The 26,825-nt window shown below is 50.4% G+C and overlaps 10 protein-coding genes across 10 annotated transcripts; 5 read left to right on the top strand and 5 right to left on the bottom strand.

Moving 5' to 3' along the window:
- Positions 1-120: 120 nt before the first annotated feature.
- BGZ61DRAFT_463676 (NmrA-like family-domain-containing protein) lies at positions 121-1,788 on the bottom strand. The gene is made up of 4 exons (XM_046247426.1): positions 1,438-1,788; positions 1,149-1,382; positions 1,010-1,084; positions 121-894 (listed from the first exon to the last, which is right to left on the bottom strand). Exons 1-4 carry the CDS (start codon positions 1,653-1,655, stop codon positions 471-473), a joined length of 951 nt encoding a protein of 316 aa, XP_046096415.1. The 5' UTR covers positions 1,656-1,788; the 3' UTR covers positions 121-470.
- Positions 1,789-2,962: 1,174 nt separating this feature from the next.
- Positions 2,963-5,735, top strand: BGZ61DRAFT_510289 (uncharacterized protein). Its single transcript, XM_046252055.1, has 5 exons — positions 2,963-3,052; positions 3,957-4,074; positions 4,143-5,131; positions 5,197-5,346; positions 5,431-5,735. Exons 1-5 carry the CDS (start codon positions 3,010-3,012, stop codon positions 5,499-5,501), a joined length of 1,371 nt encoding a protein of 456 aa, XP_046096414.1. The 5' UTR covers positions 2,963-3,009; the 3' UTR covers positions 5,502-5,735.
- Positions 5,736-5,961: 226 nt separating this feature from the next.
- Positions 5,962-6,662, bottom strand: BGZ61DRAFT_463671 (uncharacterized protein). The gene is made up of 3 exons (XM_046247425.1): positions 6,472-6,662; positions 6,306-6,416; positions 5,962-6,244 (listed from the first exon to the last, which is right to left on the bottom strand). The coding sequence occupies exons 1-3, from the start codon at positions 6,538-6,540 to the stop codon at positions 6,098-6,100; spliced, it is 327 nt and encodes a 108-aa protein (XP_046096413.1). The 5' UTR covers positions 6,541-6,662; the 3' UTR covers positions 5,962-6,097.
- Positions 6,663-7,262: 600 nt separating this feature from the next.
- BGZ61DRAFT_463667 (uncharacterized protein) lies at positions 7,263-8,464 on the top strand. Its single transcript, XM_046247424.1, has one exon. It carries the CDS (start codon positions 7,395-7,397, stop codon positions 8,421-8,423), a length of 1,029 nt encoding a protein of 342 aa, XP_046096412.1. The 5' UTR covers positions 7,263-7,394; the 3' UTR covers positions 8,424-8,464.
- Positions 8,465-9,297: 833 nt separating this feature from the next.
- On the bottom strand, positions 9,298-10,820 carry BGZ61DRAFT_539608 (Aldehyde/histidinol dehydrogenase; the record flags this gene model as incomplete). Its single annotated transcript, XM_046254810.1, has 2 exons — positions 9,298-10,273; positions 10,336-10,820. The coding sequence occupies 2 exons, from the start codon at positions 10,818-10,820 to the stop codon at positions 9,298-9,300; spliced, it is 1,461 nt and encodes a 486-aa protein (XP_046096411.1).
- A 915-nt stretch (positions 10,821-11,735) lies between these two features.
- On the bottom strand, positions 11,736-13,682 carry BGZ61DRAFT_593613 (sugar transporter; the record flags this gene model as incomplete). Its single annotated transcript, XM_046256798.1, has 3 exons — positions 11,736-12,336; positions 12,411-13,132; positions 13,200-13,682. The coding sequence occupies 3 exons, from the start codon at positions 13,680-13,682 to the stop codon at positions 11,970-11,972; spliced, it is 1,572 nt and encodes a 523-aa protein (XP_046096410.1). The 3' UTR covers positions 11,736-11,969.
- A 628-nt stretch (positions 13,683-14,310) lies between these two features.
- Positions 14,311-15,465, top strand: BGZ61DRAFT_499464 (beta-lactamase/transpeptidase-like protein; the record flags this gene model as incomplete). The annotated part of the gene is made up of 2 exons (XM_046251409.1): positions 14,311-15,228; positions 15,283-15,465. 2 exons carry the CDS (start codon positions 14,311-14,313, stop codon positions 15,463-15,465), a joined length of 1,101 nt encoding a protein of 366 aa, XP_046096409.1.
- A 583-nt stretch (positions 15,466-16,048) lies between these two features.
- On the top strand, positions 16,049-17,287 carry BGZ61DRAFT_368903 (alcohol dehydrogenase; the record flags this gene model as incomplete). The annotated part of the gene is made up of 3 exons (XM_046241924.1): positions 16,049-16,241; positions 16,306-17,084; positions 17,141-17,287. The coding sequence occupies 3 exons, from the start codon at positions 16,049-16,051 to the stop codon at positions 17,285-17,287; spliced, it is 1,119 nt and encodes a 372-aa protein (XP_046096408.1).
- A 3,815-nt stretch (positions 17,288-21,102) lies between these two features.
- Positions 21,103-22,119, top strand: BGZ61DRAFT_499462 (Chloroperoxidase; the record flags this gene model as incomplete). Its single annotated transcript, XM_046251408.1, has 4 exons — positions 21,103-21,271; positions 21,317-21,498; positions 21,561-21,876; positions 21,980-22,119. 4 exons carry the CDS (start codon positions 21,103-21,105, stop codon positions 22,117-22,119), a joined length of 807 nt encoding a protein of 268 aa, XP_046096407.1.
- Positions 22,120-24,395: 2,276 nt separating this feature from the next.
- On the bottom strand, positions 24,396-25,417 carry BGZ61DRAFT_539603 (RTA1 like protein-domain-containing protein; the record flags this gene model as incomplete). Its single annotated transcript, XM_046254809.1, has 3 exons — positions 24,396-24,865; positions 24,937-25,188; positions 25,264-25,417. The coding sequence occupies 3 exons, from the start codon at positions 25,415-25,417 to the stop codon at positions 24,396-24,398; spliced, it is 876 nt and encodes a 291-aa protein (XP_046096406.1).
- Positions 25,418-26,825: the final 1,408 nt, after the last annotated feature.

Below are 26,825 nucleotides of genomic sequence, written 5' to 3'. Positions count from 1 at the left end.
GTTAGGTATTACTATTTTATGCAACCTACTGTGCTCTTAATAACAATTGATCGTTGCATCGGTTAGGAAAGGTGCATTGAGATGTGAATAGAAGCTCTAGATTTCTAGCTAACTGAGGGCCGTAAGGACCGTGGTTATAGAAGAAAGATACGATAATTAGTCGATGCCGAAAGCGTCGCGGACTAACAGTTCAGCTAGATGTTAACAGCATCATAGCTGAAATACCTGAACTTGGAAAAAGCAAGTAACTCCATATCGCAACGACGACTCCGTCTTCTAGCGGCGATTGCTGTAGATGGATGTGACATGATCTTTTCGACTAAAACATAGCAAGAGAGAAAAGTTTCCACTGCAAGGCAAATCTACTGATGATAATTAAGCTTTTCTCATGATTGGCCGGGCTTTGAACGACCGACTGTATCACGACCCGACGCAGCAAGTCCATATACACGGCTACACCAAGCACGTCTCTATCGTTCATCGTTGCAGAAAGTAGCATCGAAGTACTCCACCACAGGTGGAGGCATCTCTCGATACGCTCCGATCTTCCCTCTGACTATCAAGTCCTCAAGACTAACTTTTGCGTAGCCTGGAACTTCCCAAATATCGGTTCCCGTCATCGTCTCCAGCTGTCCAGCCCCCCAGATCTTGCGGCAGTACCAGGCGAGCGAAAACGGGATGCTATTCGATATTGCGTATTCAAATTCATCTTCAACCTTTTTAGAGCTGTGCTTGAAAATCTCAGGCTTATTCCCATGCTTGAGTTCAAAAGAAGCTGTTATATCGTTACCAGTCGCCTTCAACTCTGAAAGACCGATTACTCCGGTTTTCAGGTCCGAGATTGGTGTGCTAGAAAAAATTGATGCGTAGGCAGCTCCGACATAGTTCCTTGTGCTGAAGTTGGGTGAGGAAAAGAAAGTTAGTAACTTGGCTTCTGAATTTACGGTCGACTGATAATAAAGAAAAGAACGGATCATGTATGCGAAGAGATACAAGACGTCTCACATACCATAAGTTCAAGCTCTCCTCACCACTATTTGCACTGAAGATGATTCTATTTTTCACAAGGTCCACACCCATGGCCCTAGAATTGGAGTAAAATCATTAGTTTGATCAGATATGTTTAACTGTATAAGTAAATCACTCACAGAGTATTCAATGCGAACTCAGCAAAGTTTCCCGTTAACACGACCGTGATAGGGATTCCAGCTTCCTTTGCGGCGACTTCAACCTCCAGCTTGCTCTTATTCACAGGAACACGATTCCCCTGTTCATCATAACGCGCCGCAAGATCGGAAGGCGAGAAAAGCTGGACCTTAGTGTGAGGGATTGCTTTTACGAACGCATGCTGCCTCGACACTCCCTCATGTCCGACCAGAGAACTAGGTAAGAGTCAATCTCGGTGTATCTTGAGATGGTGATGATATCGAAACGTACATAACAATGTCGATGGTTTGTAAAGCTGCTACGAGTGCCGCCTGATCTTCCACATCCACCTCCTCTTTCGAAACATGAGGTGGAAGACCCGAGACATCGGAACCTGGGCGATACAGGACCTTAATTGGGGCTTTGGAAGCGGCAAGAGCCTCGAGTATCTTGGAGCTTGCCCAGCCACGATGGCCATACACAGCAATTCGGTTGTATTGTGGCTCCATGGCGTGAATGATGTGAACAGGGTGAGTACGGTGGTTGGATCGGCTTAGATATTCTTAGCAGGATGTTCCGTTCGTCTTCAAAGCACAGGTAAAGATCGGTTTATTTATGGAGTACACAACGAACCGCTCGCAGCAAGACACGTCACATCAATGGAATCCAATCAAGAGTTTGACAAATCATTTACTACCAGAAAGGCAAGGAGTGGGGGCATAGCTCTGCTCTAGCGAGCATATACCCAGCTCCCGAAATGCCCCCGGAAGGGGCGCGTGCTGTCAATGGTCCCATTAATTTAGTCGCACTAGCCATCCTAGCATGGCTCCGAGTTTTCGCCGATATTGTTCCCAACCTTGTTCCATTGGCTGAAGAAGACCATCAGCTCGTGGAAAGTACTTTAATGTGCCCACATGTACACAGAATCCACAACTGGACCTACGGAGGTTGACGCTTGAAATAATGTTAGCTTCGACCCACTGGTCAGGGGTGTGATTTTTGGTAGCATTTTCAGCGTGAGACACAACTAGTACAACGCTTTAGAAGAAATGAATGCTCAATAAATAGCTAGAAATTTCGAATAAATGCTAAAAGTATACAAAAGTATCCAAAAAAAATACCGTAAAATACTTATATTCTATTAACATTTATAAAACCTCGCCTACTATTTCACTGGATTTTATATTTACTAAATGATCTGGTATATAGGGTAGTTTTCCCCTCCTCACCACGTAGAGATGTGCCTGTGGTGACCAAAATGACCCCCCTGCTTGTGTGGGTCGAAGCTAACATTACTTCAAGTGTCAACCTCCGTACAGCCTCCAACAGAGCGTAAGAGAGGAGAACAATTTCACCCATAAGTGAAGATATGCTGGATATTCAAGCGCAAAAAGTCCTGCTTTGAAGAAGAGAGCGGTCGCGCGCTCCAGCGAAAATACAGCCGAAGAAGAATGACGGATGGATGCCTAGATGCCCGGATTGCCGAATAAAATCCCGGTATTTCCGGAAAATCTCAAATCCGAAACTGAGGACACTAATCCAAATATGTTTCTCCGAGCTTATGCCGATAGTCCTACCCAAGAGTAAACCGGTTTTCTCGCCAGAAGTTGTCTCCGTTTTGCCCTTCGATTAAATCGGACCTCGCGATCCACACGTCTTCACCAGGATCACTCATTGCAATGCTAGTCTGTCAGGATCACGACTGGAGACCTTAGTAATTTCCTGCGGGGATTATCATTCGTGACCCTGGTCAGCAGGATCACGACATGTGATCCATGTGTAATTGCCGAGGATACAGGCCGAATCGTTCGGTAGGGAGTACCTTGTTCCTGCGTAAGGCATAGGGCCATATCCAATGACACAATGTGGAGCAGAGCAAAAAGCGAAGCAGAGCAGACGGGAGTGGGTGTGTCCGCACCGCATTGCCTCATACTCTTCTTGCACATGCGGCCCCAAAATTGGGACAGGTGTCCCAGTTTCAGTCCTGAAGAAAGTGATCCACCGAGGTTAGCCCGGCGGGCATAGAGCCAAGCTCTGAGGCAGAGGTGGGGCTACTGAACCGTTCGGTAGTGGTAGTGGCAGTGGTCACAGGCGAGAGGAGAGTAACAAGGTCACGAATTGGCACGTAATTAGCAAGGCAATCAGGGCAATACGCCTGATTCGGGATTCTGTGGAGACCACCTGGCTTAGAGCCGCCTCAGGGGTTTCCAAGGCAAGGTTTTTGATAGCAACAACTTGACAAGGGCCAAATTTTGTTTCCTGTGATGAGCCTGTTCATAGGAACAACTAGGGGTTCTGATTCTGCTTTCCGAGGCACCAGTGTTCATAGGAACAATTTGTCAAGGATCCAAGTCTGTTCATAGGATCAGCCTGGCGGAGGTCTAAGCCTCAAGAATAGGGTGTCGGAAGACGTTCCGTATTCGCCATTGGGCAACACAGCTCGGGCCAACCCTCCAGACAAGACACATCTTCAACTACACAAGCCGCGAACTGCGCCACGAGCAGCCGTAGCTGGTGTCCCTCGGTCATGCGATTGCCATATACAGAGCGAACGAGCCCTCCAAACACAGGAACAAACATTTACGTAGAGATGGTCCAGTACGCCAGCTCCTGAACTAGCTGTCTACAAGCCGAGTCCATGAGGGAGGCAAGAGCGTATCTATGCGCAAAGGCCCAGATTCTTGCATGGCCGATAAGGCCCAAATAGGATTTTGACCTTTTGACTTAACAAATGTAGTTAGGCTTCTATTACTAAAGAAAGCTCTGGCCTCCGTAATAATGGTAGTGCCAGTACCTCCTAACTTTGCAAGTTGGAATCTATCAGCTCAAGAAACTGCTTGGTCAGAATCTGCATGTCAAGGCTATTGACATGGCAGGCGATGTCGGCGGCACTTGGTACTGGAATTGCTACCCGGGGGTATTGTCCGAGTAAGTGAGCCTCTTCGGCGAGAACCATTGCATTGCCACGTGGAAAAGTTTTTGACTTATTCAAACAGCACCCAGTCATTCCTCAACCGATACTCGTGGGACCTGGAGGATCTCAAGTCGTACCCGTGGAAAAACCACTACCTTAAAGGCCCCGAAATCCTGGCATATCTCAATCATGTGGTCGAAAAGTACGACCTTCGGAAACACTTCCAGTTCAATACCGAGCTCCTATCCGCAAAATGGAGAGAGGAGGAACGGAGATGGGTTGTTATTTTATCGACGGACAAGGCACTCAAAGTCAAATACCTCATCACGGGACTTGGTCTTCTCTCAAAGCCCAACTTCCCCAAGATCCCCAACATGCAAAGCTTCCAGGGCGAGCTGTACCACACAGCTAGGTGGCCGGATGGCGTAGACCTCAAGGGAAAGCGAGTCGGGATCATTGGGAACGGCTCCACTGGAGTGCAGCTCATCATGGCAGTCGCAAAAGCCGATGAGGTCAGACAACTGCTCTCGTTCCAACGCAACCCCCAGTACAGCGTCACTGCTGGAAATGGACCAGTCTCGGCCGAGAGCCGCAAACATCTTAACGACTTGTATGAGGAAGTCTGGGACCAGGCCAAGAACAGCTCGCTTGCGTACGGGTTCCAAGAGAGCACTCGGCCCACCTTCAGCGTCACCCCAGAGCAGCGTGAGCAGATCTTTGAAGACGCTTTGCAGAAGGGCAACGGCTTCCGCTTCATGTTCTGGACCTTTGGCGACATCACTGCCAACGAAGAGGCAAACGAGGCTGTCGCCGAGTTCATCGGGAAGAAGATCCGCCAGACAGTCAAGGACCCAGAGAAAGCTCACAAGCTTTGTCCTAGAGAATTCTACGCCCAGAGGCCGCTGTGTGACACTGGGTACTGCGAGCAGTTCAACCGCGACAACATTGATGCCGTTGATATCAAGACGAACCCCATCACCGAATTCACACCAAACGGCATCAAGACTACCGAAGGCAAGATCTACGAGCTCGATGTCGTTATCTGCGCCACCGGATTCGACGCTGTCGACGGTAGCTACACACGCATCGCGATCCAGGGATAAAGCGGCGAGACGCTGAAAGCCCACTGGTCAAAGAACGGGCTGACATCATATGCGTACCAAACTTTCCCAACCTCTTCATGATCTGCGGCCCAAATGGTCCATTCTCAAACCTTCCACCGGCAATCGAGACACACGTTGAGATCATCTCCGATCTGATTGCCGTAGCAGAGACGGATCCGGCACGTCTGGTGAGGGCGGCCAATACCGCCAGCGAAGACATCGGCATCAACGGCGGCGGACACAGGAACGGCCACGCAAGCGGTCGAGCACCTAGCCGTGGCATAATCGAAGCCGAAGCTGAAGCGGAAGAGGAGTGGACTGGTTTGTGCGACCAATGAGCTCCAAGAGCTTGTTCCGCAGGATCGAAACCTCCTGGATCTTCGGTGCGAACGTGCCAGGCAAGAAGGCGGTTCCGATGTTCTGGTTTGGTGGGTGAGGCCCGTACAGAAGGACAGTGCAAGAGATATACGACGATGATCTGAGGGGTTTCAAGAAGTTTGATGCGCAGCCCGAGCGCACCGTTTTGTGACACATGAGGATGCTATGATGAGTTGTCGGTTACTGCCGTTTCCACGTAGTTTCTTTATGCACTGATCCCGAGGAATTCTCGAAATAACCATTTTCGGCACCTTCGCTTGTGTGGCGCGATTACTCACCGGGTCGACCGTGGAGTGGAGACCATGTGTCTGGTTCATTCCTACATTGGTTAATTTATGGGGAAAGAGCCATCATTGAGACGTCTGTCACATGGAGAGCGGTTTCGCCCTATCTGATGGGCACACGAGATAGACAGCTGTATGGCGCTGGGTCAAAATGCCACTCTTGCGTAAATGCTGTGTTGTGCTTCTGGCTAGACCACACCAACAACAATGCAATACAATGCATAGTCACGTTCCTGAAACCCATCCAAAAAGGCTTTGTCATCTAAACCAGCTCATGCGTCAATGTCAAGCACCTGCAGCCCTTCCAAGACAAGCCCCAGGCCTCCACCCAAAGCCAGATGAGCAGGATCCGACTTTGCATAGTAGTCGCGATGTTCAGCGGTTTCGAACACGGTGACGATCATATGGGTGAAGCCGTTCTGTGGATTTTCAGTGCGTCAGCCCAATCCGGAAAAAATCGCATTAGCCCGCTGCACGTACTTGCAATCCCTCGATGGAATTGTCCGCTCCAGCGGTGATGGACTTGATGTATCGCTCTTGGGTGTCGGGAAGGACACACTTATCCTTGAGCGATTTCAGATCAGCAATCACCTGGTTAACGTCAGTGATAGTGTCCCTTATCACGATGATAGAGAGAAAAAAAGACATGGTCAATCTTGTCCTTGTCGACATCTAGCTTGAATCGAAGCTGCACAACGTGGATAATTCCTCCCATTATGAACAAGGCGCAGACAGTATGAAGCTACTTCAGAGAGTTGTCCTGGTAGGTACGTATTATCACAGCGGAAGTGGTGGTATCAGCCGACTCGACATCAAGCTCTTATAGCAGCATTCCCAGCGCTCAGATCCGGCCAGCTGCATTAGTCAGTGGCGGCGCCTGGTTTAACGTTATCCGACGATCTTCGGGCCGACTAACTGGATTTGTTAGCGACCGATTATTCACTTACTAACTTTGTCATCCTCCTCGTCGGCTGCAGGATATTTCCCGAACGCAAAGCGGATACCGGGCGTGGTAGAACACGTCACACTCGCGTCGTGACACGAAGAAAACGTTCTATTCAATCATTGCTTCAGCCTTCAGAACCTAGGTAAGGTACCCTTGGTCAATTACTTGACATGGTTGTTACGTCATGCGCCGTCTGAAAGCTCCTGGTCCTAGGTAGGAGGTACTTGATGGCGAGCCCCGACGGCCAGATCACCGATCACGGTAGTAACCAACCCTCGTCCTTTCCGACATCATGCTCTGCATGTCTGCTGCAAGTGCGAGTGTGGGCAATGGGTCGATCAAGGTAAACACAGGCTCATCTCCGCATTTGTCAGCGTGGCCCCGAGTTCGGCAACTTGGTCTATCCCCGCCGCCGAAGCGGAAGAGGGAGCAGTACGGTAATCGCCAGCAATGTTATGATGTCGCATCATACCTTAATCAGCACTACGCTTAGCATGCCTACCACATCTGTTAGTTAGTTGCTCTATAAATGTGTGCCTGACGCGCCCGCCATCCTGCAATCACGGCCAACCCCATCGCACATCTTCCAGCAGTTTGACCATCCCAGTATCTTTACATCAGACATGGCGACCAAAGGCTCCGTTTTCCTCATTGGCCCCGGCTTCATCGGGCTCCAGATCCTGGGAGAGCTCCTGGCCGAAGGGTACCCGGTAACCACATTGGTACGAAGGGAGGAGGCCAAGGCGGGCCTCGCGAAACTCGGGTCCAAAACCATCCTCGGGTCGCTGGACGACAGCGACGTCATCCGCACAGCCGCTGCTGCTGCCGACATCGTGATCCACACCGCCACGGCTGACCATCTACCATCCGCTGCCTCGGTCTTGGATGGCATTGCAGAGCGCGCCAAAGCTGGGAAGAGCACCATCTACATCCACACCAGCGGCTGCAGCGCAATCACCGACGGGTCAAATGGCGACCACGTAAGCGACACGGTATATCAAGACGACAGGCCAGAAACAATTGACAGCATCGCCGACGACGCCCCGCATCGCGCCATCGACCTTGCTATCCTGAAGTCTCGTAGCGAACTCGGCGCCAAGGCAAAGATATCGATTGTGTTCCCGCCCGTCATCTACGGGCTGGGCAAGGGAAACCGCCTCTCCATCCAGGTCCCGACCATGGCTCGGTTTGCCGTCAAGCATGGCTACGCCGGTTATGCTGGAGGCGGGAAGGCAGTCTGGGGCCATATCCACGTCGCGGATCTGGCACGAGGATACTTGACCATACTGCACTACATGGAGTCCACATCTGGAGACAAGGTTCTTGAAAGCTCATACTTCTTCATCGAGAATGGAGAGGAATATTCGTGGGAGAGGTGCGCCGAGGAGGTTGGCAAGGCGCTTCAAAAGGCAGGGAAAATCCAGGATCCGACCCCTCGACAGATTCCGAGCGACCTCTACAATGACCTCTTTGGGGAATGGTCTCTGGCGGTCATTGGTCAGAACGCCAGGAATCGTGCCAACAGATTGCGCGCTCTTGGCTGGAAACCCCAGGAGAAGTCAACTTTTGATTCCTTGCTGACGGATGAATTGCCCATCATCCTCACGGAAAAGTCTGACTTCCAGGGCTACAGCGCGCCAGTGGCTTCCTAGGCCCTCATACACTGATAGCAATTAAGAAACGTTGTACCTTGCCTACTTTTTGATCATTGACATGTTATCCCTCTGACCTCGTACCATCGCCGTCGTTCGCGTATTTGTGATTGAGGCCTCTTTCGCCTTGTCAGGGCGACTGATAAATGGGCGCCCGGGCTCGCTGGGAGCTTAGGCTCCCCTGCCCTCTGTGGGGCTTGGGGTGACAGGTACCAAATGTTCTGAAATGTGAACTAGATTGTGTCAAGGCCCTATGGGGACCTCCCTCCGGGCGAAATAAACCGTACTCCCCCCTTCCCTTGGAGAGGGGATGACATATTGCCCGTATCTGCGTCGCATGCATATCCAACGTTTCCAACTTTGCTATAAGCCAACATCGTCAATTCAAGCCCAACAAGGCCCAAATTTGGAACACACATCCTCCCACACCCAATTACAATATGACCGAAGCTTCAGCTAAATCCCATGCTGCTATGGCTGCTGCTGCCTGTGCCTATCTCTTGGGTTATGGCCCCTCGGAACTACGCTGGCTCTAGTGGAGGCTCTTCTGGAACAACGCTGATAGTAGGGTACTCACTCCTCGGGAAGGATTGAAAGAGTCCCGACTCTCATTTGCGTTCGCTCGGTGGTTCGGGCAACTTCGATGCTACTGTACACCCGCACTGACCAGCCCGTGAGATGGCATAGCCAGCATAGAATGGAAAGAATGTGACACGCCACATCCGTTCTCGTCGGGCGTTACACGGTGCAAGGGCTCCGAGGCGTAGTGGTCTATAGGAATAAGATATCCATTTCGTTACACTTTACGAACTGGTGATGAGCATATTGACGGGACAACGAATTCTTTCCTTTAGCAGCAGTGTCCCAAATTAACTCATAAATCATACGTGATATTCTTAGTCCGTACCCATTCCTCCATCCCTGCATTGAATCTCCCGAAGCCGCTGGACTTGGCACCTCTATGCGGTAGGGCTGATTCATCATGAACAGTCATGCGGTTAATATGTACAGCTCCTGTCTCTATCCTCTTAGCAAGCCTCAAAGCTCTTCGCAGATCGCGAGAGAAGATGGCTGAAGAGAGGCCGTAGTCAGTATCGTTTGCAATGGCTAGGGCGTCCTCCTCGGTCTCAAACTCAATGATGGAGACTGTTGGGCCGAAAGACTCGGTTATATAGACTTCTATGTCGGGCTTGACGTTGCTAATGATTATGGGCCGCAGCTGTGTCTTGGTTGATTCGATAGCATCCACATCACCACACACCAGTGATGCGCCCTGGGCCAAGGCGTCCCGGACCAGACGTTGATTCTTGGCCACCGCTCGGTCTGCGATCAGGACAGGGCTGTCGCTCTGCGAAGCAAAAAGATTGTACGTCCATTCCCTCAGCTTCTCTTCCAGATCCGGGCGGATCGACTTGTGGACTAGGATACGCTCGGTGCTCATACAGATCTGTCCCGCATACATGAATGCTCCCAGCGCACATTGCTTAGCTGCGACGTCAAGGTCAGCGTCTTCGCATACGATAGCCGGTGCTTTACCACCCAGTTCGAGGAGAAGGGGTTTCAGGTTTGCGCCGGCCCATTCGGCGACAATGCGACCCACGGCTGTGCTGCCGGTGAAGTTGATCTTCTTGATGATTGGGTTGCTGATCAGGGTCTTGGTAACTTCTGGGGCATTCTGCGGGTTGCAGGTGATGAAATTGATAGCGCCATTGGGGAGCCCCGCTTCTTGAAGCACTGAAGCAACAGCCCAGAGCGAGCGAGGGCTCAGCTCCGAGCCCTTGAAGACAACAGTGTTACCCGCAGCAATCGCCCACACGACGGCTCTGAAGCCTAGCGCATAGGGGGCGTTCCTATTCATTCATTGTCAGCTATACTGTTGCCATGAGGAATGTCGGCGGCTAGCTTGACTCACCAGGGTGCCATGGCCAGAACAACGCCGTAGGGCTCCTTCACAACGAGCGCGCCCGTGGTCGGGTCGCTTGGACTCGGTATCCTCCCTTCGATTGCAGTAATCCTACTTGCACAGTCAAGGAGACACTCCTTGGCAAGGTACATATTGAACTCTACCCATCCCTCGTCACTGCCGGTCTCCTGCATCATGTACTCCTTCAACTCTGACGAACGCTTCTCGACAATATTGGCGGCCGCTAGGAAGATGTTTCGACGCCGAGCAGGTGTCGTCTGGCTCCAAGACTCAAAAGCCCTTTCTGCAGCATGGGCAGCCGCTTGCGCGTGGGACACATGGGCATTCGAGCTCTTGTGTATGACAGCCCCCGTACCTGGGTTGACCACGTCGAAGGTGTCGTCGGACAAGACTTCATTGCCGTCGATAACGAGAGGCACATCATCCCCGTGGACCGGAGCCCCGCCACCCTCGGCTGCGACAGAAATAGGCATGGTAAAGCAGTGTCGAGGCTGAACGAGTCTAGTCCTTAGTCTGCAAGAGGCACAATGCTCACCGTCGGTGCGGAGAGACTCACGCCGTGAATGATAAGATGTCCTTGACGGTGACTGAGTGGGTGGTCTGTCGTGTTCCTGAATGAGGACTATTGGCGGGATAAGAAACGAATTCTTATGAGACGACCCAGTACGACAATCCTTGCCAATTGGAGGTATCTCCATTCTGGTCGGAAGCCGGGTATGTGTGGGGGGAGGGGAACCGGAAGCTGGGGAAGCGAGCCCTGACCCATGCAGCAGCCATATAACCTTATGACAAAAGCTTACTGAGCAGGACGAGCGAGCATTCTAGATCTGGGCAGACTAGGACTAGGACTAGGACCAGGATTAGGATCAAAACTCCTGGATTCGCTGGCAAATCCCATGCTCTCATCGGAACCGAACAGGATTCGGGGCAGGCTGCCTTAGTGGGGACAAGAAAACATGGGGATGGCTCCAGTGGGCGGGTGATGACCAATATTCGGTCGGAGCCATTCCCAGGGCGGGCTACAAGGCTTATTCTGCGTGACCGGAAGACGGCCAATCAAAACAGGATCCGATCGGAATCATTGGCTCGCAATACGCCTCAAGCTCCCCCTAGCTTGCTCTCTGGGAGGAAGGAGCATTAGACATTGGCGATTGCCACATGGCGGCTGATCCCCGCTGGCATCATCAGGATGAAGTCCTGTGGAGGAACGTTAGGGATCAAGGTAGCGACTGACCCATAACGGCCGAATGCTCCCTAGTTGCGAGGTCGTAGAAGCACCAATGCGTTTGAATACTGCGGATTGCAGCGAGACAGAGTTAAGATCCGTCTGTTAGCATCAGATCTACGCAGCTCACTTCCGACAATTGGTGTTGGGTAGGAAAGAGGATAGTATATTCAGGCGCGTTTTCAATCAGACTCTAACCTGGTCCTGCAATAGCCGCTGAGGTATTGGGAGCAAATACCTATACGGCACTGCCGGAAGGTTCTCAAGTCGTGGCGAACAGCAGGCTCCCTCCTGCAGCGTTCGTCGAATGCTGCAAAGGCAGAGCAGTTTGTAGTCTCGCCATAGACAGTCTGCTTGCTGCTGGGCAGCGACGGGAATCGGAGCCAAAGCCCTGCCATCACCCAACATGCTCAGCTTTAGAGCCGACCATCTCCTTCTCTGCCCCTACCAGACCCAGATCCTTCTCCGCCTTGTCCAATGCCGCAGCCGCCTGTTGAGCCTGTTCACCGTCGAACAGAAGAGCGACTTGCTCAAGCGTATACCCTTTGGTCTCGGGATAGAAGAAGTAGACAACGACGTTCATCGCGATGAGGATGGCAACGAAAACGATGTAGTACTTCCACCCAAGAGCCTCCAGGGCAATTGGGTTGACAAAAATGTTGAAAGTCAACGAGAGCATAGAGAACCAGACAGCACTAGTCAATCCGCGAGACCGAATGGCATAGGGCCAGATCTCGCAGGGATAAGAGTAGAGCAGCGGCGTCCTGTTGTGCAGAAGCACCTATCAATACGTGATATTGGGGGGATAAGGAGGTGGGCTAGGAGGGGCTCAACTTACAGCGCAATATCATAACCGGCGTAGTAGATGAACAAGAACGGAATCACGGCCAATCCAGTCGCGCTGCTTCCAGTTTGCGCAAAGGAACCCGAAAGCGCTGTCACAATCACATAGGCAACCAGCATGATCGCTCCTGAGGCCAGGAATAGCGTTCTGCGCCCCAACTTGTCGACGGAAAACGCAGCTCCAGAAGCGAAGATCAAATTCCAAATCTGCAAGCATGCCGAGATCAAGGTCTGGTGGGTGACAGAAGTAATGCCCACCGTCTGCAACACTATCGCGAGGTAGTAGCTGACGACGCCGCCACCAGTCCACTGCGCAAAGAAGCCTAGGGTGACAGAAATTAGCAAGCGGTGACGGTTGCCCTTGCCTCTAAACAGTTGGAGGTAGCTCGTCGACTTGTGGGCGGCCAACTCCTCTTCTATAGCTGTTTGGATCTCGATCGCTTCCAGCTCGACAAGAGGCGATGACAGATCGCCGCCGGCGTGGGCGCTGGCAAGTACAGCGCGGGCATCGGACTGGCGGTGGACGGATACAAGCCAACGGGGGCTCTCAGGGCAGAGGATGAAGCCGGGCAGCGCTATAATGGGCAGCAGAGTCTGCAAAACCGAAGGAATACGCCAGGACCAGCTGGTAGGGTCGTTGCGGGTGCCGAAGGTTACCCAGGCTGCGACGACCGCCCCAGCGTACCAACCGCAGTTGTAGAGAGAGCTGGCAATTCCCTAGAAGCGTCAAGATAGCTGATTAGCTTGGGCCTCGAGCGGCGTCGGGCGTCGGGTAGCAACTCACGCGATGAGGAGGATATGCAACCTCAGTGATGAGAAGAGGCGTTGCAGTCGCATACCATCCAGTGTTGACTCCCAGGAAAAAGCGCCCCAGGATGAATGTGGGTGCGTTCTGGGCCCCTGCCTGCAGGCCTACGCCTAGAGATAGGAAACCAAAGCCAATCCAGATGCCCATTTTGCGCCCGTATCTGTTGGCGACTAAAGGGCAGACGGGCAATGTGACGAGAATGCCAATGATGTAGATGCAGTTGATGAAGCCGAGCCATGCTCCCGTTGGGTACTCCATGAACGCGTTCCAGGTAGGAAGTGCGAGCAGGCCGTTAGTCATCGAACTATCGTAGCCTATTGCACTGGACAACAGGACAAGAGACACCACGGAGAAGTTGAGCTTGAGCAGGTGCGGTTGCTTGTACCACGGCACCGGGGATGTTGTTGAGAGGAGGAGCGCCGTATGGCGGGCAGCCTCGTCGTTTGAGGGGCCGGTCATGGTAGCTAGAGCGATTTCGATTTCTATGGCTGTCCCTGTGGTTGGTGAAGGGTGGCCTGCCGCAGCTGCAGAGCAGAGGCAGGATGTCTCACTCCTTAAATCTGAGAAGTATCAGTATTGCTTCTTGTTGTTCTCGGGTGTGGCAACGAAAAATTGACAGCTCTTCCGAGTCAAAAGCTGGGGCCCGGCTGCCGACGCTGAAGCCGCAAGCTGCTGTTATCGGCCCGTTTCCATGAGGGGAACAACGCTGCGTGGCTGCTTCCCCCACGCAGAAGTGCCCTTGTGAGCATCTGGACCAGTGTCGGGACCAGGAAAAACGCCCGCATCGCAATCCTGGGGTTCCGAATATCCCCAAGGAGCAAGGTCACGAGCTTGATCGTCAACGAATAGAATCGACGGCTGCTCGGAGCAACGGTTAGGGTGATCGATTCAATCGGCTTACGCGAATCAAAGTTGTAAATCAGAATTGCGTTTGTTTCCTATGTATAAGAGGGCATAAATGGGTCGGCTCAAGCCACGAGTATCAGGCCATACGCATGCCAAGATGAAGATCCAACGCCTTCTTGCCTTTCAATCCTTTTACACCATTGTCTCACTTGGTTCTCCAACTCCCCCTGCTTGCGAAACCATGGGCCATCTTGTCAAAGGGACCCACGAGCCGTGCTTCAGCGGCCTCCGCGACTTGCTGAGCAAACACATCTCTGAGGGGGATGAGGTCGGCGCCTCAATCGTCGTCAATATAGATGGCCAGAATGTAGTCGACATCTGGGGAGGTTACTTCGACGAAAGTGGCACCCGCAGCTTGGAGAGAGACACTATCGTCAACGTCTTCTCTACCACCAAGACCATCACCAGCCTTGCTGCACTCATCCTCATCGATAGAGGTATCATCAGCCCCTACGAGAAAGTGGCCACCTATTGGCCTGAGTTTGCTGCGAATGGGAAGCAAGACATTGAGATTAGGCACATCATCTCTCACACGTCTGGTGTTCCAGGATGGGAGCAGCCAGTCACGCTGGCTGACGTCTGCAACTTCGACAAGGCAGTCTCCCTGCTCGCCGCCCAGGCGCCCTGGTGGACTCCAGGAACTGCATCTGGTTACCATTCCTTCACCCACGGGTTGTTGATCGGTCAAGTCATTCGCAAGGTCACAGGAAAGACCCTCAAAGATTTCATTCGAGATGAAATAGCCGGACCGCTGGGTGCTGATTTCCAGCTTGGGGTTGTCGAGTCCGACTTGCACCGCGTCTCTGACCTCATTCCCTGGATCGCAACCCCAAGCAACGATTCTGCTTCCGATCCCGACTCCATCGCTACACGGGTGAACAGGTACCCCGAGTTCACACCCGACATGGCCAACACCGCCTTGTGGCGAAATGCTGAACTGGGGGCCGCAAATGGCCATGGCAATGCACGGTCTATTGCAAAGATTCTCTCGGCGGTTTCTCTTGGGGGTTGGGTCGACGGGAAACGCCTCAAGCCGGAAACCATCGACTTGATTTTTCAGCAGATGTCGAATAGAACAGACCTGGTGACCAACATGCCGGTGCGATTTGGAATTGGATACGGGATAAGGGGCGAAGGGGTGATCCCTACTTAGCTGCCTGAGGGAAGGATATGCTTCTGGGGCGGGTTGGGGGGATCGGTCGCCATCATGGATTTGGACAGGAAGATGACAATTGTATATGCCATGAATAAGCTGTACCCCGTCGGACTAGGATCTAACCTGACGATTGAGTACGTGAAGGAGATTTACAGGGCGGTGGGAGTGTCCGGACTTTAGTAAATCAAAGGCAGCACGCTTCAAACTACAAGCGAGCTGCTCTACTTGACGGCCAACTAAGGAGAATTGTGTGGCAGAAGGCCAGCGTTGTAGACTTGATAGCCATCTTCGTTGCATGGAGCCCTTGCCAAGAACACGGGATCAATTTTTTCAACTCCGAATGCTCGGTATCGATGTAATCACTTAGCTATCCAACGCTCCGGCTCACTTGAAGCTCAGTTAGCCTCAGCCTCCTCCCCACCTGTTCGTCCTGTTAAGGTACATGGCTCCTGGGGATTACAGTCGGATAACGGTTCACCACGAAGTCGGATAACGGTTCACTGTGACGTCGGAAAGCGGGCGGTACGGAGGATGAATGCCCCTTTGGGCTAGTTCTGTTACTTGAGCCAGCCCCGAGTTTGCTGCGTCCGGAGGCTAGGTTTGGGGCGTGAGGGAAGGGAGAGGGGCCTGTAGAACGCCCGCAGCAACCCCATGTCTGTGCGTGCGGGGTTCAGTGTTCCGAAGTAGGTATAAATTCAGAGTAGACAATCCCAAGTAATAACTCAAGTGCTCTGACCCTTGGCGTGGCAATTGAAGATTCAGAATGTCGAGAACAACAAGTGCCATCGTGGTGCGTGAGCCGAACGGGGCGGTGGCTCTGGAACCCATCATCCTCGGCGAGCTCAGGCCGGATGAAGCGCTTGTTGAGATCCACGCAACTGGAATTTGCCATACCGACTTATTGTGTATGAAGGGCAAGCTGCCCGCCCCAACGCCCATCGTGCTTGGCCATGAAGGTAGACACACAACCCCGTCGCCGATGCCTGCCTTCGATCTGAGAATACTAAGCCTTTCTTGCAGGCGCTGGGGTCGTTGTCGCCAAAGGAGCAGATCTCAAGGGCATCGAGCCGGGTGACAAAGTCATCTTGAGCTACTGCTACTGTGGAACCTGCGACGAGTGTGCCCATAACCATGAGCCGTACTGCCATTCTCTGCTCCAGCTCAACTTCGGAGGTGCGCGAGCTGACGGCACGTCCGCGCTGAAGCTGCCCAGCCATGGCACCAGCGGTCTCCATGGCCACTTCTTCGGGCAGAGCTCCTTCTCACGGCACGCCATCGTCAGCGCCGCCAGCTTGGTCAAGGTGCCGCCAGATACACCGTTGGATCTCTTCGCTCCCCTTGGCTGTGGCCTCCAGACAGGCGCCGGCGCTGTCTTGAACACACTAAATGTCCAGCCCGGTACCTCCCTGGCCGTCTTCGGCGTCGGTTCGGTGGGCATGAGTGCCATCATGGCCTCCAGATTGCGCAGTGCTAGGCAAATAATCGCTGTAGATATAGTGCCTGCTCGCCTCGAGCTAGCCAAGAAGCTTGGCGCAACCGACACTATCCTGGCATCGGAGAAGGATGTCGTCGACCGCATCAAGGCCCTATGCCCACCAAACGGTGTCAAGTACGCCCTTGACTGCTCTGGCAACCCGCAAGCCGTGGCGTCCATGATTGACGCCCTCGGCACACGCGGTCGCGCCTGTAGCGTAGGTGCTCCGGCCCCGGATGTTCGCACTAGTGTTAATATCTTCGCTCATCTCATCAATGGCCGTGAGTACGTGGGTTGTCACCAAGGCGAGAGTCTCGCTAAAGAGGTTTGTTTCTCTATACTCCACAGTCCTGCAGCTTTTAAGTCTTACCAGTTGTCTAGATGATTCCATTTCTGATCCGGCAGCACGCTGATGGAAAGTACCCCTTGGAGGAGCTTATTACATACTACAATGTTGAGGATTTTAAGACAGCTTTTTCAGATACTGAGAAGGGCTTAACAATTAAAGCTGTGTTAAAATGGGTGTAACTTAGTTGCTTGTTGCATCTAATGAGAATGGGGTATTGGATGTGAATAGAAGCTTTTGATTTCTAACTAATTGACGGTCTGCTAGTTTGTTGGTGGTTGATGCACTCGGTGCGACACACACCCAGGAGTCAGAACTCCGGTATATGTTACGGCCTGGTCCTCCGGATAGCGATAGGCTTAAAAGAGCAGCTAGTGTACCCAGTAATTGCCGCAATAGCGATTATTGGCCAATCTTTTGCCCTATGGTACAGCGGTCTAGCACAACCGTTACAATGTGGATACAGGCGATATCTCAGGGGCAGAGAGAATTCGAGAGAAGTCAGGAACAAGGACATCAGAGAATAAACTGACCTGACATCAATGGACTGAAGACCCGTACGGTCTGACAACAGCCTGAATTAATATATATTAACTGTAACGCGGGTGGACCGGACCAACCCTGGGTGCGCCTACCCAGCCTACTAACGCTCCCTGAGGGTCACGCTAGCTAAGCGTTAGGGTTTCGCTACGCACACACTATAGATAGAGTATCACAGAGATGACTGAAGCCTTTAAGCTTCAGTCTTAATACAACGCCTGTGGCACCTTTTGTACTTACCTGGCTGCGTACCTATCCGTGTACAACCTCTTTACATTAACGTACTTGATAAGCGAGTGACCCAGACAAGCGAGCGACTCACTTAATTCTCCACCTTAAATCGTGATTTTTAAAAAATCATAACTCTGCCAAACTAAGACTAGTTAAAATAAATGCAATTTTGAACTTAGATCTATTATTATATAATATAACTAATAAAAACCTATACGAAATCCCACTCTTTAGGAAGTATAAAAAACATAACGTGCATGATAAGCGTGCGGACAAAACAAGCATGCGGTCAATTCCCCACCCGAATTCTCTTTTCCTTACTTCAACCCATATTCCTCAACCACAAAACATGTCACAGTCAAATTACGAAGCTAATGTTATTTTTGCCCTTCAGGGGCTTCAAAATGACCCCCAATTGAAGGTGTATCGCGCTGCTACGATCTATGGAGTCTCAAACACTACCTTGCGTCGTCGACGCGACCACGTCCCTGCAAGACGTGACTACACGCCCAAATCTCGAAAATTAACGGATCTGGAGGAACAGACAATTGTTCAATACGTTCTCGACCTAGATTCGCGATCGTTTCCTCCCCGCCTTCGCGACGTGGAAGATATGGCCAATAAACTGCTCGCCGACCGCGACGCGCCTCCCGTCGGCAAGCGCTGGGCTTCCAACTTTGTCAAACGACAACCAGAGCTAAAAACGCGTTCTTTTCGGAGATATGACTACCAAAGAGCCAAATGCGAAGATCCACAGGTCATTCTTGGCTGGTTTACACTTGTGCAGAACATTATCACCAAATATGGTATCGTGGAGTCGGATATCTACAACTTCGACGAGACTGGCTTTATGATGGGAATTATCTCGACAGGCATGGTCGTCACAAGCGCTGAAAGACGTTCTAACGCGAAATTGGCTCAGCCTGGAAACCGGGAATGGATTACGGTGGTTCAGGGCATCAATTCCCAAGGATGGTGGCTGCCGCCGTTCATCATTGTTGCGGGTCAATATCACCTCTCGACATGGTACGAAGATAGCCCTCTACCGCAAGACTGGGTCATCGCCACGACCGAAAATGGTTGGACAACGAACGAGAGAGGCCTAGAATGGGTTCAGCATTTCGATAAGCACACCAAGCCGCGCACGACTGGCAAATATCGCCTCCTTATCCTAGATGGCCACGAAAGTCACCTCTCGGTCGGCTTTGAGCTCTACTGCAAGGAAAACAAGATCGTCACACTTTGTATGCCTTCTCATTCATCCCACATCCTTCAGCCTCTCGATGTCGGGTGTTTTGGCCCGCTCAAGCAGGCATACGGACGACAAATCGAGAGGAAGATGCGGGCTGGTACAACGCACATCACCAAGGAGGATTTCTTTCCTGCATTTTCCGCCGCATTCCAAGAGTCCATGACAGAAAAAAACATCCGAGGGGGTTTTCGAGGAGCAGGCCTTGTACCTTTGAACTCAGAAAGTGTGATTTCTGGGCTGGATGTGAAGCTACGTACGCCAACACCGGTCGAAGGGGTCGACGAGTTACCGGCACCTTGGGTTTCCCAGACGCCACACAACCCGACAGAGGCGAGCTCACAATCTGAATTCATCAAGAACCGAATCTCTCTACACCAAGGAAGCTCTCCGACATCGATTCTGCATGCTGTCGACCAGTTTGCAAAGGGGACCCAAGGAATCATGCATCAGATCGCGTTGCTGAGGTCGGAAAACCAGATCCTTCGACAAGAGAATGAGATACTTAGTCGACGTCGACGGGCGAAAAAGAAACGTTTGAGAGACGGAGGAAGTCTAACTCTAGCTGAAGGGCAAGATTTGCAAGATCAGAAGGAGGTAAATGTGCAGTTAGAAGAAGAAAGCCGTCGAAATGGTGGTCGGAAGCGGAGGCCAGAAACGAAGGCACGGCGATGTGGCGTCTGCGGCAAGATAGGCCATAACGCGCGAAGATGTCAAATAGAAGTAGCAATGTCTCAAGAACAGAGTCCCAATTGATTTGAGCCGATTTAGAGTGTTGTGGTTGATTTTGCAGGGGTAGAGAATTGCGAGGTTGTGGAAAATTGACCGCACGCTTGTTTTGACCGCACGCTTGTTTTGACCGCACGCTTGTTTTGACCGCACGCTTCTTTTGACCGCACGCTTATCATGCACGTTAAAGTAAGTCTGTTTTAAACCTGCTTTTCCAATCTAACATACCTAAAGAGTGGGATTTCTTATAGTTTTTTTGATAGTGGTAACGTATATGATAAGCGAGTGCCACAGACAAGCGAATGCCACACTTAACTATACCTTAACTAACAAATATTTAAATAAAACAACTGCTTATTATTACAGCTTGGAATTATCCAATATATAACCTAACAATTTTTTAAAAATCACGATTTAAGGTGGAGAATTAAGTGAGTCGCTCGCTTGTCTGAGTCGCTCGCTTATCAACTACGTTACATCATAGGAAAAATCGCAATATTAAGGGGGCTAAAGAGGGTATTGCAATTAATAATAGAAACAGCGTTATTTCGGCTGTTACAACTGCTATAATAATATTCATAAAGATGACTTCATCAGCGAGGGGTTTCCTCATTATCCGACAACCCCGACCCCCTCATTTCTTAGTCATCCGGTCCGAGTGGCTCCCACCGTCTGACACCATGATTACCCCAGTGGAGAGTCGGTGAGGGCAGCGCGAGAGCGAGAACGAGAACGAGAACGAAACATTTCTTGATGGGTCTCACGGCTGCCCCCACCACCTGTTTCATCCGAGTGCAACAGACCCATGCTGATATCAAAGTTTAGTTACATTTTGCGAGAACGAGCGTTAGATTAAGCTTAACAGTATACGTCGGCATACACATGCCGGAGCATTGCGATCCCCTAGCTAGCATGGCAACTGCCGGCGTTAAGGAATGGAAAAGTTAGCAAGCGCGGGGCATGACGCAGATCGCTCTCCTCGCCATTCTCAAGCCACACCAGATCTATCCCAATCTTGGACCCTCATTACTTTAGCAAGATCACCATTAGTCGCGGCCCTTGCTCCATCGATATGAGAGGCAGGGGCAAGCATGATGTAGCTCCTGGCTTCCGTGGCAGGGTTCGTTAGGGACACAGAGTATGTAACAGGCCTGCGGCCAGTGACTATAAGTCTGCCCGTATGCCGTTGACTCTGGGCAGGAGCTCAAGCTTCCTCAGTAACTCAACCCATATCTACTGAATGATACGATGAAGATTTCCAACTCTTTCGTGCTTGTGCTTGCCCCCTGTGTGGCGGCATTCCCTCATTATGCGGCGATCGCGGATGCTTCGGCCTCAACCGTGAAGGCCAAAAACTGTTACAAAGGCACTCTGTCTCCCAAGCATTTCACGTGGAAGGCTCCTGGGGAAGTTGACCGTGAGTAATCTGAACCAATTGAAGGCCAATTTAACCAATTTCCAGTCCGCGCCCCTTGCCCTGTCATGAACACACTCGCTAACCACGGCTTCGTTCCCCATGATGGTCGAAACATCACTCGCCAACCGTTCATCAAAGCATGTGGAGAAGCACTCAACATATCTCCTGAATTCGCAGAAGGGATCTTCAAGACCGGCGTGCCATCCAACCCGATCCCTAACGCCACGGTACGCACCAATCAGAGCGCCGAAAATGCAGAAGAGGGCTGACATGAAGTGTATTAAAATAGTTCTTCGACCTGGACATGCTCCATAAGACGCACGGCTTTATCGAACATGACGGAAGCTTGTCCCGCAAGGACATCTTCTTCGACCCCTCCAACCGGTTTGACCCCGACACGTTTGACAACCTCATGAGTTACTTCGGTGATTCCGACAAAATCGATATTCCTTCTCTTGCAAATGCCCGTGCAAGGCAAGCATTCGACATGAGCTTGATTAATCCCGAGTTCGTGATCACCCAGGAATCTATCCCCGTTATCGTTGGAGAAAATGCTATGCTGCTTGAAATCTTCGGCAACCCTCCCGAGAACCCGGTTGCTAGGCGTGATTAGTTTGAGTTTTTCTTCCGTAAGTCTTACTGCATTGCAGAAAACACCCACAATACTTCATATCGAAGGAATTTGGAAATTAATTTCAAATTTGCCAGGTAACGAACGGTTCCCCGTTGCAATTGGGTGGGCTCCTCCCTCAGTTGCTATAGGACCTTCTGTCGGTGCTGTAGTCGAAGCTATTATTGCTCAAAGCCCATCTGATGTACCCCTGACATTCAGCCCCAAGTCTACATAAGGATACCCCTGATGTATCTTATTCTATTCTTAGTTGCACTTTTAGAAACTGTTGTTAAGACTATTATACAATCTATGTAACTAAATATAGAATTACAGTATAATATGCACTTACTTACCTTACACTTATTCTTTTTTTACATAAATAATATTTATTTCTATAACTCTGCTATAACGTACATGATAAGCGAGCGACTCAGACAAGCGAGCGACTCACCAAACCACACCCTCGCCAGTAAATATCATAATAAAACAACCACAACACCCAAAATCAATTAAAATCAATAATCATCCTCTTCTCCAGACGCATCTACATCAATTTCACAAGTACGCGCATTATGCCCGGGTTTTCTGCATCTTCCACATCGCCGTTCCCTTGTCTCTGTCCGCCTCTCCCGACCACCACTTTGCCGCGTTTCCTGCTGTATCTGATCAGCAATTTCCCTTTGATCTTGTAACTCCTGTCCCTCAGCTACTGTCATGCTCCCAGAAAGTCGTAGACGTGTTTTTTTCGCCCTGCGCCGCCGGCTAAGTGTTGCATTTGCCTCCCGAAGCTCGCTGACCTCTGCCTTCAATAAGGCCATCTGGTGCATTATTCCTCGCGCCCCCTTCGCAAATTGATCCATGGCAGCTAAAATAGATGTCGGAGAGCTTCCCTGATGACGGCTGATTCGAGTTTTAATAAAATCAGTTTGTGAAGTAGCTTCAATCGGGTTGTTTGGGGTCTTTGGAACCCAGAGGTTGGGCAGCTCGAGATCCCCCTCTGCAGGCGATGGAGTCCGCAACTTTACATCCAAGCGAGAAAGCACACTTTCTGGATCATAGGGAACAAGTCCTGTACCTCGAAAACCTCCCTGGATGTTTTTTTTCCGATATTGCGCTTTGGAATGCAGCTTGAAATGCAGGAAAGAAGTCAACTTTGGTAATATGGGTGATTCGGGTCTTCATCATATCCTCGATTTGCCGACCGTAGGCCTGCTTAAGCGGCCCAAAGCAACCAACATCAAGTGGCTGGAGGATGTGAGATGAATGCGGTGGCATACAGAGAGTAATAATCTTATTCTCCTTGCAGAACAGTTCGAATTCGGTCGAATGATGGCTCTCATGCCCATCTAACACAAGAAGGCGATAAGAGCTAGAGGAACGCGCCTTTGAATGCTTGTCAAAGTGCTGGATCCATTCTAGGCCTCTCTCGTTTGTTGTCCAGCCGTTATCCGCGGTTGTGATAACCCAGTCTTGTGGTAGAGTTCTTTCATCATACCAGGCTGCAAGGTGATATTGACCTGCAACAATGATGAACGGCGGGATCGCCCACCCTTGGGAATTAACACCCTGGATTACAGTAACACATTCCCTATTTCCTGGCTGGGCCATTCTCGGCCTTCCACGTCGTTCAGCGCTCGTAACGACCATTCCAGTTGAGATAATGCCCATCATAAACCCAGTCTCATCAAAATTGTAGATATCTGACTCCACGATACCATATTTCGCCATTGTATTCCGCACAAGCTGAAACCAGCCCCAAATGATATTGGGATCTTCGCATTGGGCCCTCTGATAGTCATGTTTACGCGTAAAACGCGTCTTGAGCTCTGGTTGTCGCTTGACGAAGTTTGAAGCCCAGCGCGCGCCAACTGGAGGCGCGTCGCGGTCAGCGAGCAGTCGATTAGCCATATCTTCCACATCGCAAAGCCGGGGAGGAAATGATCGCGCATCTAGGTCGAGGATATGTTGAATAATCGTTGATTCCTCTGAATCTGTGAGCTTTCGCAAATTGGGCATACTGTCGCGTCGAGAAGTCCGACCGTGTCGTCGGTGAGCGAGGGTGCTGTGGTTGACTGAGTAGATCTTTGCAGCAGCTCGGATACTTAGTGCTGTATCTTTTTCCATAGCTTGGAGGGCTAGGATTAACTGATTTTCATCGCTTTTCCTGCGCATTGCTGGTGGTAGAGAAATTCACAATTAGAGGTAAAATGTTGTAGGAGTATGGTTGAGTGTGGCGTTCGTTTGTCTGTCGCGCTCGTTATACATGTACGTTAATAGCAATAACTCTATTTTTTTTTAAAATTAACTCTATTGCTATTATTTAAAAAGAGATTATATTTAAAAATTGCTAAGGTAATTTATTAATTTATATTTAACTATCAATAATACTCTAACTAATTTCAGATTCCAGGACAGTAATTATTCTAGCCTTAACTTCTATAATTTAAATTCTTTCTCATTCTAGTTAGCTTCCCCCACCCCCCCTATATTGGTACTATACCTTAAGTATAGTTAACGGTGCCCCCCGGTACTTGGCCTATCCAGAGCATAGGTTTCAAACTGGTTCTCCGAGTCCGAGCTTCTGATAGGTTGTCTCTTTTCGTTTTTGATGATGCGAGAAGGATGAAAAACGTTGAAAGCGATGGAAACAACAAGCATCAAAGTCGCGTCGAACAAGTAGATAAAGACTTCCTTGGACATAAGCACTCCGTCCTCGCCCATGACGTACTCGATAACTCGAAAGAGTGACCGGATCATGATTAGTCCACTTGTCCCATACAGCACCACGAGAAGCTTGTTCCATGGGGACACCATCTTCAGGCTTGCATTTGTAGGCTCGCGGTAGATGCGACGATGGAAGATAATGGTGACTACCATGAAAAGTCCAAAGAAGATGATTTGAATCGCAAGACCAATAATAATGATCATCTGCCCTCTGTCTCGGGACGCTTTGCTGTCGGCACCTGCGAGCATACCACCACCTTAAAACAAGTTAGACTTCTGCTCCACTAGCTCAATGCTTTACACCAGATTGATTGATATTCTCACTTACCCATTCCCTGGCCAAGGATTGAAGCGACATCGCCAAGTAGGAAAAACTTTGTTAACCACTTTGTCCTGATGATGGAATAATGTTCCGCTCCCAAAAGTCTCATGAGCCGTCCAAGAATCATGTAAATGGATACAGCGTAGAATGGAGGTCCGAGAAGCAGCAGGAGAGCCTGGATGATATACGGACCCTGGGTCCATTCCCCGGAGGGTTCAGTTGCGTTGACTGCTCTTGCGCCATATCCAATTATTTCAACTGTACGCCATATTTTGTTAGTTGCATGCTTGTACCTGTGGTTTTAAACAGGATGGGCAATGGAAGATGACTTACCAACACAACCGATGAAGAACGGAATGAAGTAGTATGACTTCAACTTGAAGATTTGAAAGGCATGGTATAATCCCGAGATCGTGAAGCCTACTACGAAAATAACCGCAGCTGCAACCGATGGGTCGTACTTGTAGTGGTCGTTCTTTTCTGCCATTTTCGTCGGGGCTGGGTGTATTCCACGAAGATTGGGTCAGTTTGAATTGAAAGAGTAGGTTGGTCAAGCGAGGTATGAGTTTCTCTAATTTGGTTATTCCGTTAATCGAGAGCGGGGATAGTGAAGATTAAATAGTTATCTGTTGGCTCTTAGGTAGCCGCCCAATTGGTTAAAGTGAACCCGAAAACGAGCATCACAAGTCTAACCCCCCTAAATGGGCAATGCTTGGGGCAATGCACTAGCCGATTCACCAAGGCTCTGGGGGCCAGTTAGATAGTGATCCTTACTCAGCAAATAAGCTTATATGCTTATGCGCACTCAAGTCACAAATTGCACCCATGTCTTGTCTACCGGTGTTAGCCTGCTCGTATCCCTCGCTCTATGATTGGCTGAATGGAATCTCGATATGCTGTGCATCTGCTTCACCTTTTAAGGTTGGACCCAAACACATTACGCAATGTTGATGAGGCTCAGACAATGGCCACTGTGTCGCGCTAAGTTCCATGAGGCGAAGGGGGTTTTATTGGATTGTGGAGTGGGAAAGACATTACCTTTCGTGTCTCATTTGTCTCTGGTTTCGTCATTAACCTTGGTACTTTGAGGGAGCTGGTAGCGGGTAGTGTCCAGGGTAGCCTTATTTTTATTCATGGTTTATTTTCTCTTTTACTTCTCAAAGGCCGTCAGCTAAATGGTCATGGAGGTGTAGTCAATGAATTTCCTTCAAGGAGCACGGAATACTCAGAATCAGAATGATTAAGTCCCTAGATGCAATAAAAATAATTACAACCTGCAATTTATTGTTGAAGCCCAGTGGCTCCTTCCAATCCAAAAACAATCGCCAGAGTACTCTTATTAGATCATACCCATACCAAAACCTTTAAAATCTTTCAATAATTGAAGTGGTATGATGCGCACTCCAACCAAAAGGGGACATTAAAAATCGACCCCGATGATTTAAGTTTTGACACTGAACTGCGCTTCGATAGCGTCTCGGTAGTGATACACAAGAGGTGACGATTATATGGGAATCTCCGAGATAAGGCATTCCGCCAAGAAAATGTCGCCCTGTCAGAGAGGCTGTGCAAGCAGCTAGCAGATTCTAATTATGGAGTACGTCATAAAGTTAATTACGAGCTCGTTCTTGCATTGAGGCATGATTGGCTAAAACAGCGCTGGATGCTTGGCGCACAGTCCGGTCAGATCAAACCCCGATTTTGCCCAATAAGCGCATGTGGTAGAGAGATTGAGAGAGCCTTGTTTTTCTGCAAAGGGAACCGTGGCGGTTTAGTACGCTGAAGCGGAGCCCCTATTGCGGGCCTGCTATAACCAATCATATCTTAGCTCCTTGTAACAGCAGAGCCAATCTCTCCACGCGCCCCATGCGTGACCGCGTCATGATTTATGGCTT

This window comes from Ilyonectria robusta (assembly GCF_021365365.1).
Source record: "Ilyonectria robusta strain PMI_751 chromosome Unknown BGZ61scaffold_35, whole genome shotgun sequence".
Classification (NCBI taxonomy): Eukaryota; Fungi; Ascomycota; class Sordariomycetes; order Hypocreales; family Nectriaceae; genus Ilyonectria; species Ilyonectria robusta.
Note: the sequence above shows the minus strand (reverse complement) of the source record. Positions and strands in the feature narration are given on the sequence as shown.

Bases quoted from the DNA above. Each gene is read 5' to 3' on its own strand.
- BGZ61DRAFT_463676 (XM_046247426.1), bottom strand. From the start codon at position 1,655: ATGGAGCCACAATACAACCGAATTGCTGTGTATGGCCATCGTGGCTGG. The intron at 1,085-1,148 runs GTGAGTGATTTA...CTCCAATTCTAG, and splicing joins GAGTTCGCATTGAATACTCT to GGCCATGGGTGTGGACCTTG. The intron at 895-1,009 runs GTATGTGAGACG...ACCCAACTTCAG, and splicing joins GAGGAGAGCTTGAACTTATG to CACAAGGAACTATGTCGGAG.
- BGZ61DRAFT_510289 (XM_046252055.1), top strand. From the start codon at position 3,010: ATGTGGAGCAGAGCAAAAAGCGAAGCAGAGCAGACGGGAGTGG. The intron at 4,075-4,142 runs GTAAGTGAGCCT...TTATTCAAACAG, and splicing joins TACCCGGGGGTATTGTCCGA to CACCCAGTCATTCCTCAACC. The intron at 5,347-5,430 runs GTCTGGTGAGGG...CAAGCGGTCGAG, and splicing joins AGCAGAGACGGATCCGGCAC to CACCTAGCCGTGGCATAATC.
- BGZ61DRAFT_463671 (XM_046247425.1), bottom strand. From the start codon at position 6,540: ATGGGAGGAATTATCCACGTTGTGCAGCTTCGATTCAAGCTAGATGTC. The intron at 6,417-6,471 runs GTCTTTTTTTCT...GACGTTAACCAG, and splicing joins ACAAGGACAAGATTGACCAT to GTGATTGCTGATCTGAAATC. The intron at 6,245-6,305 runs GTACGTGCAGCG...GAAAATCCACAG, and splicing joins ATTCCATCGAGGGATTGCAA to AACGGCTTCACCCATATGAT.
- BGZ61DRAFT_463667 (XM_046247424.1), top strand. From the start codon at position 7,395: ATGGCGACCAAAGGCTCCGTTTTCCTCATTGGCCCCGGCTTCATCGGG.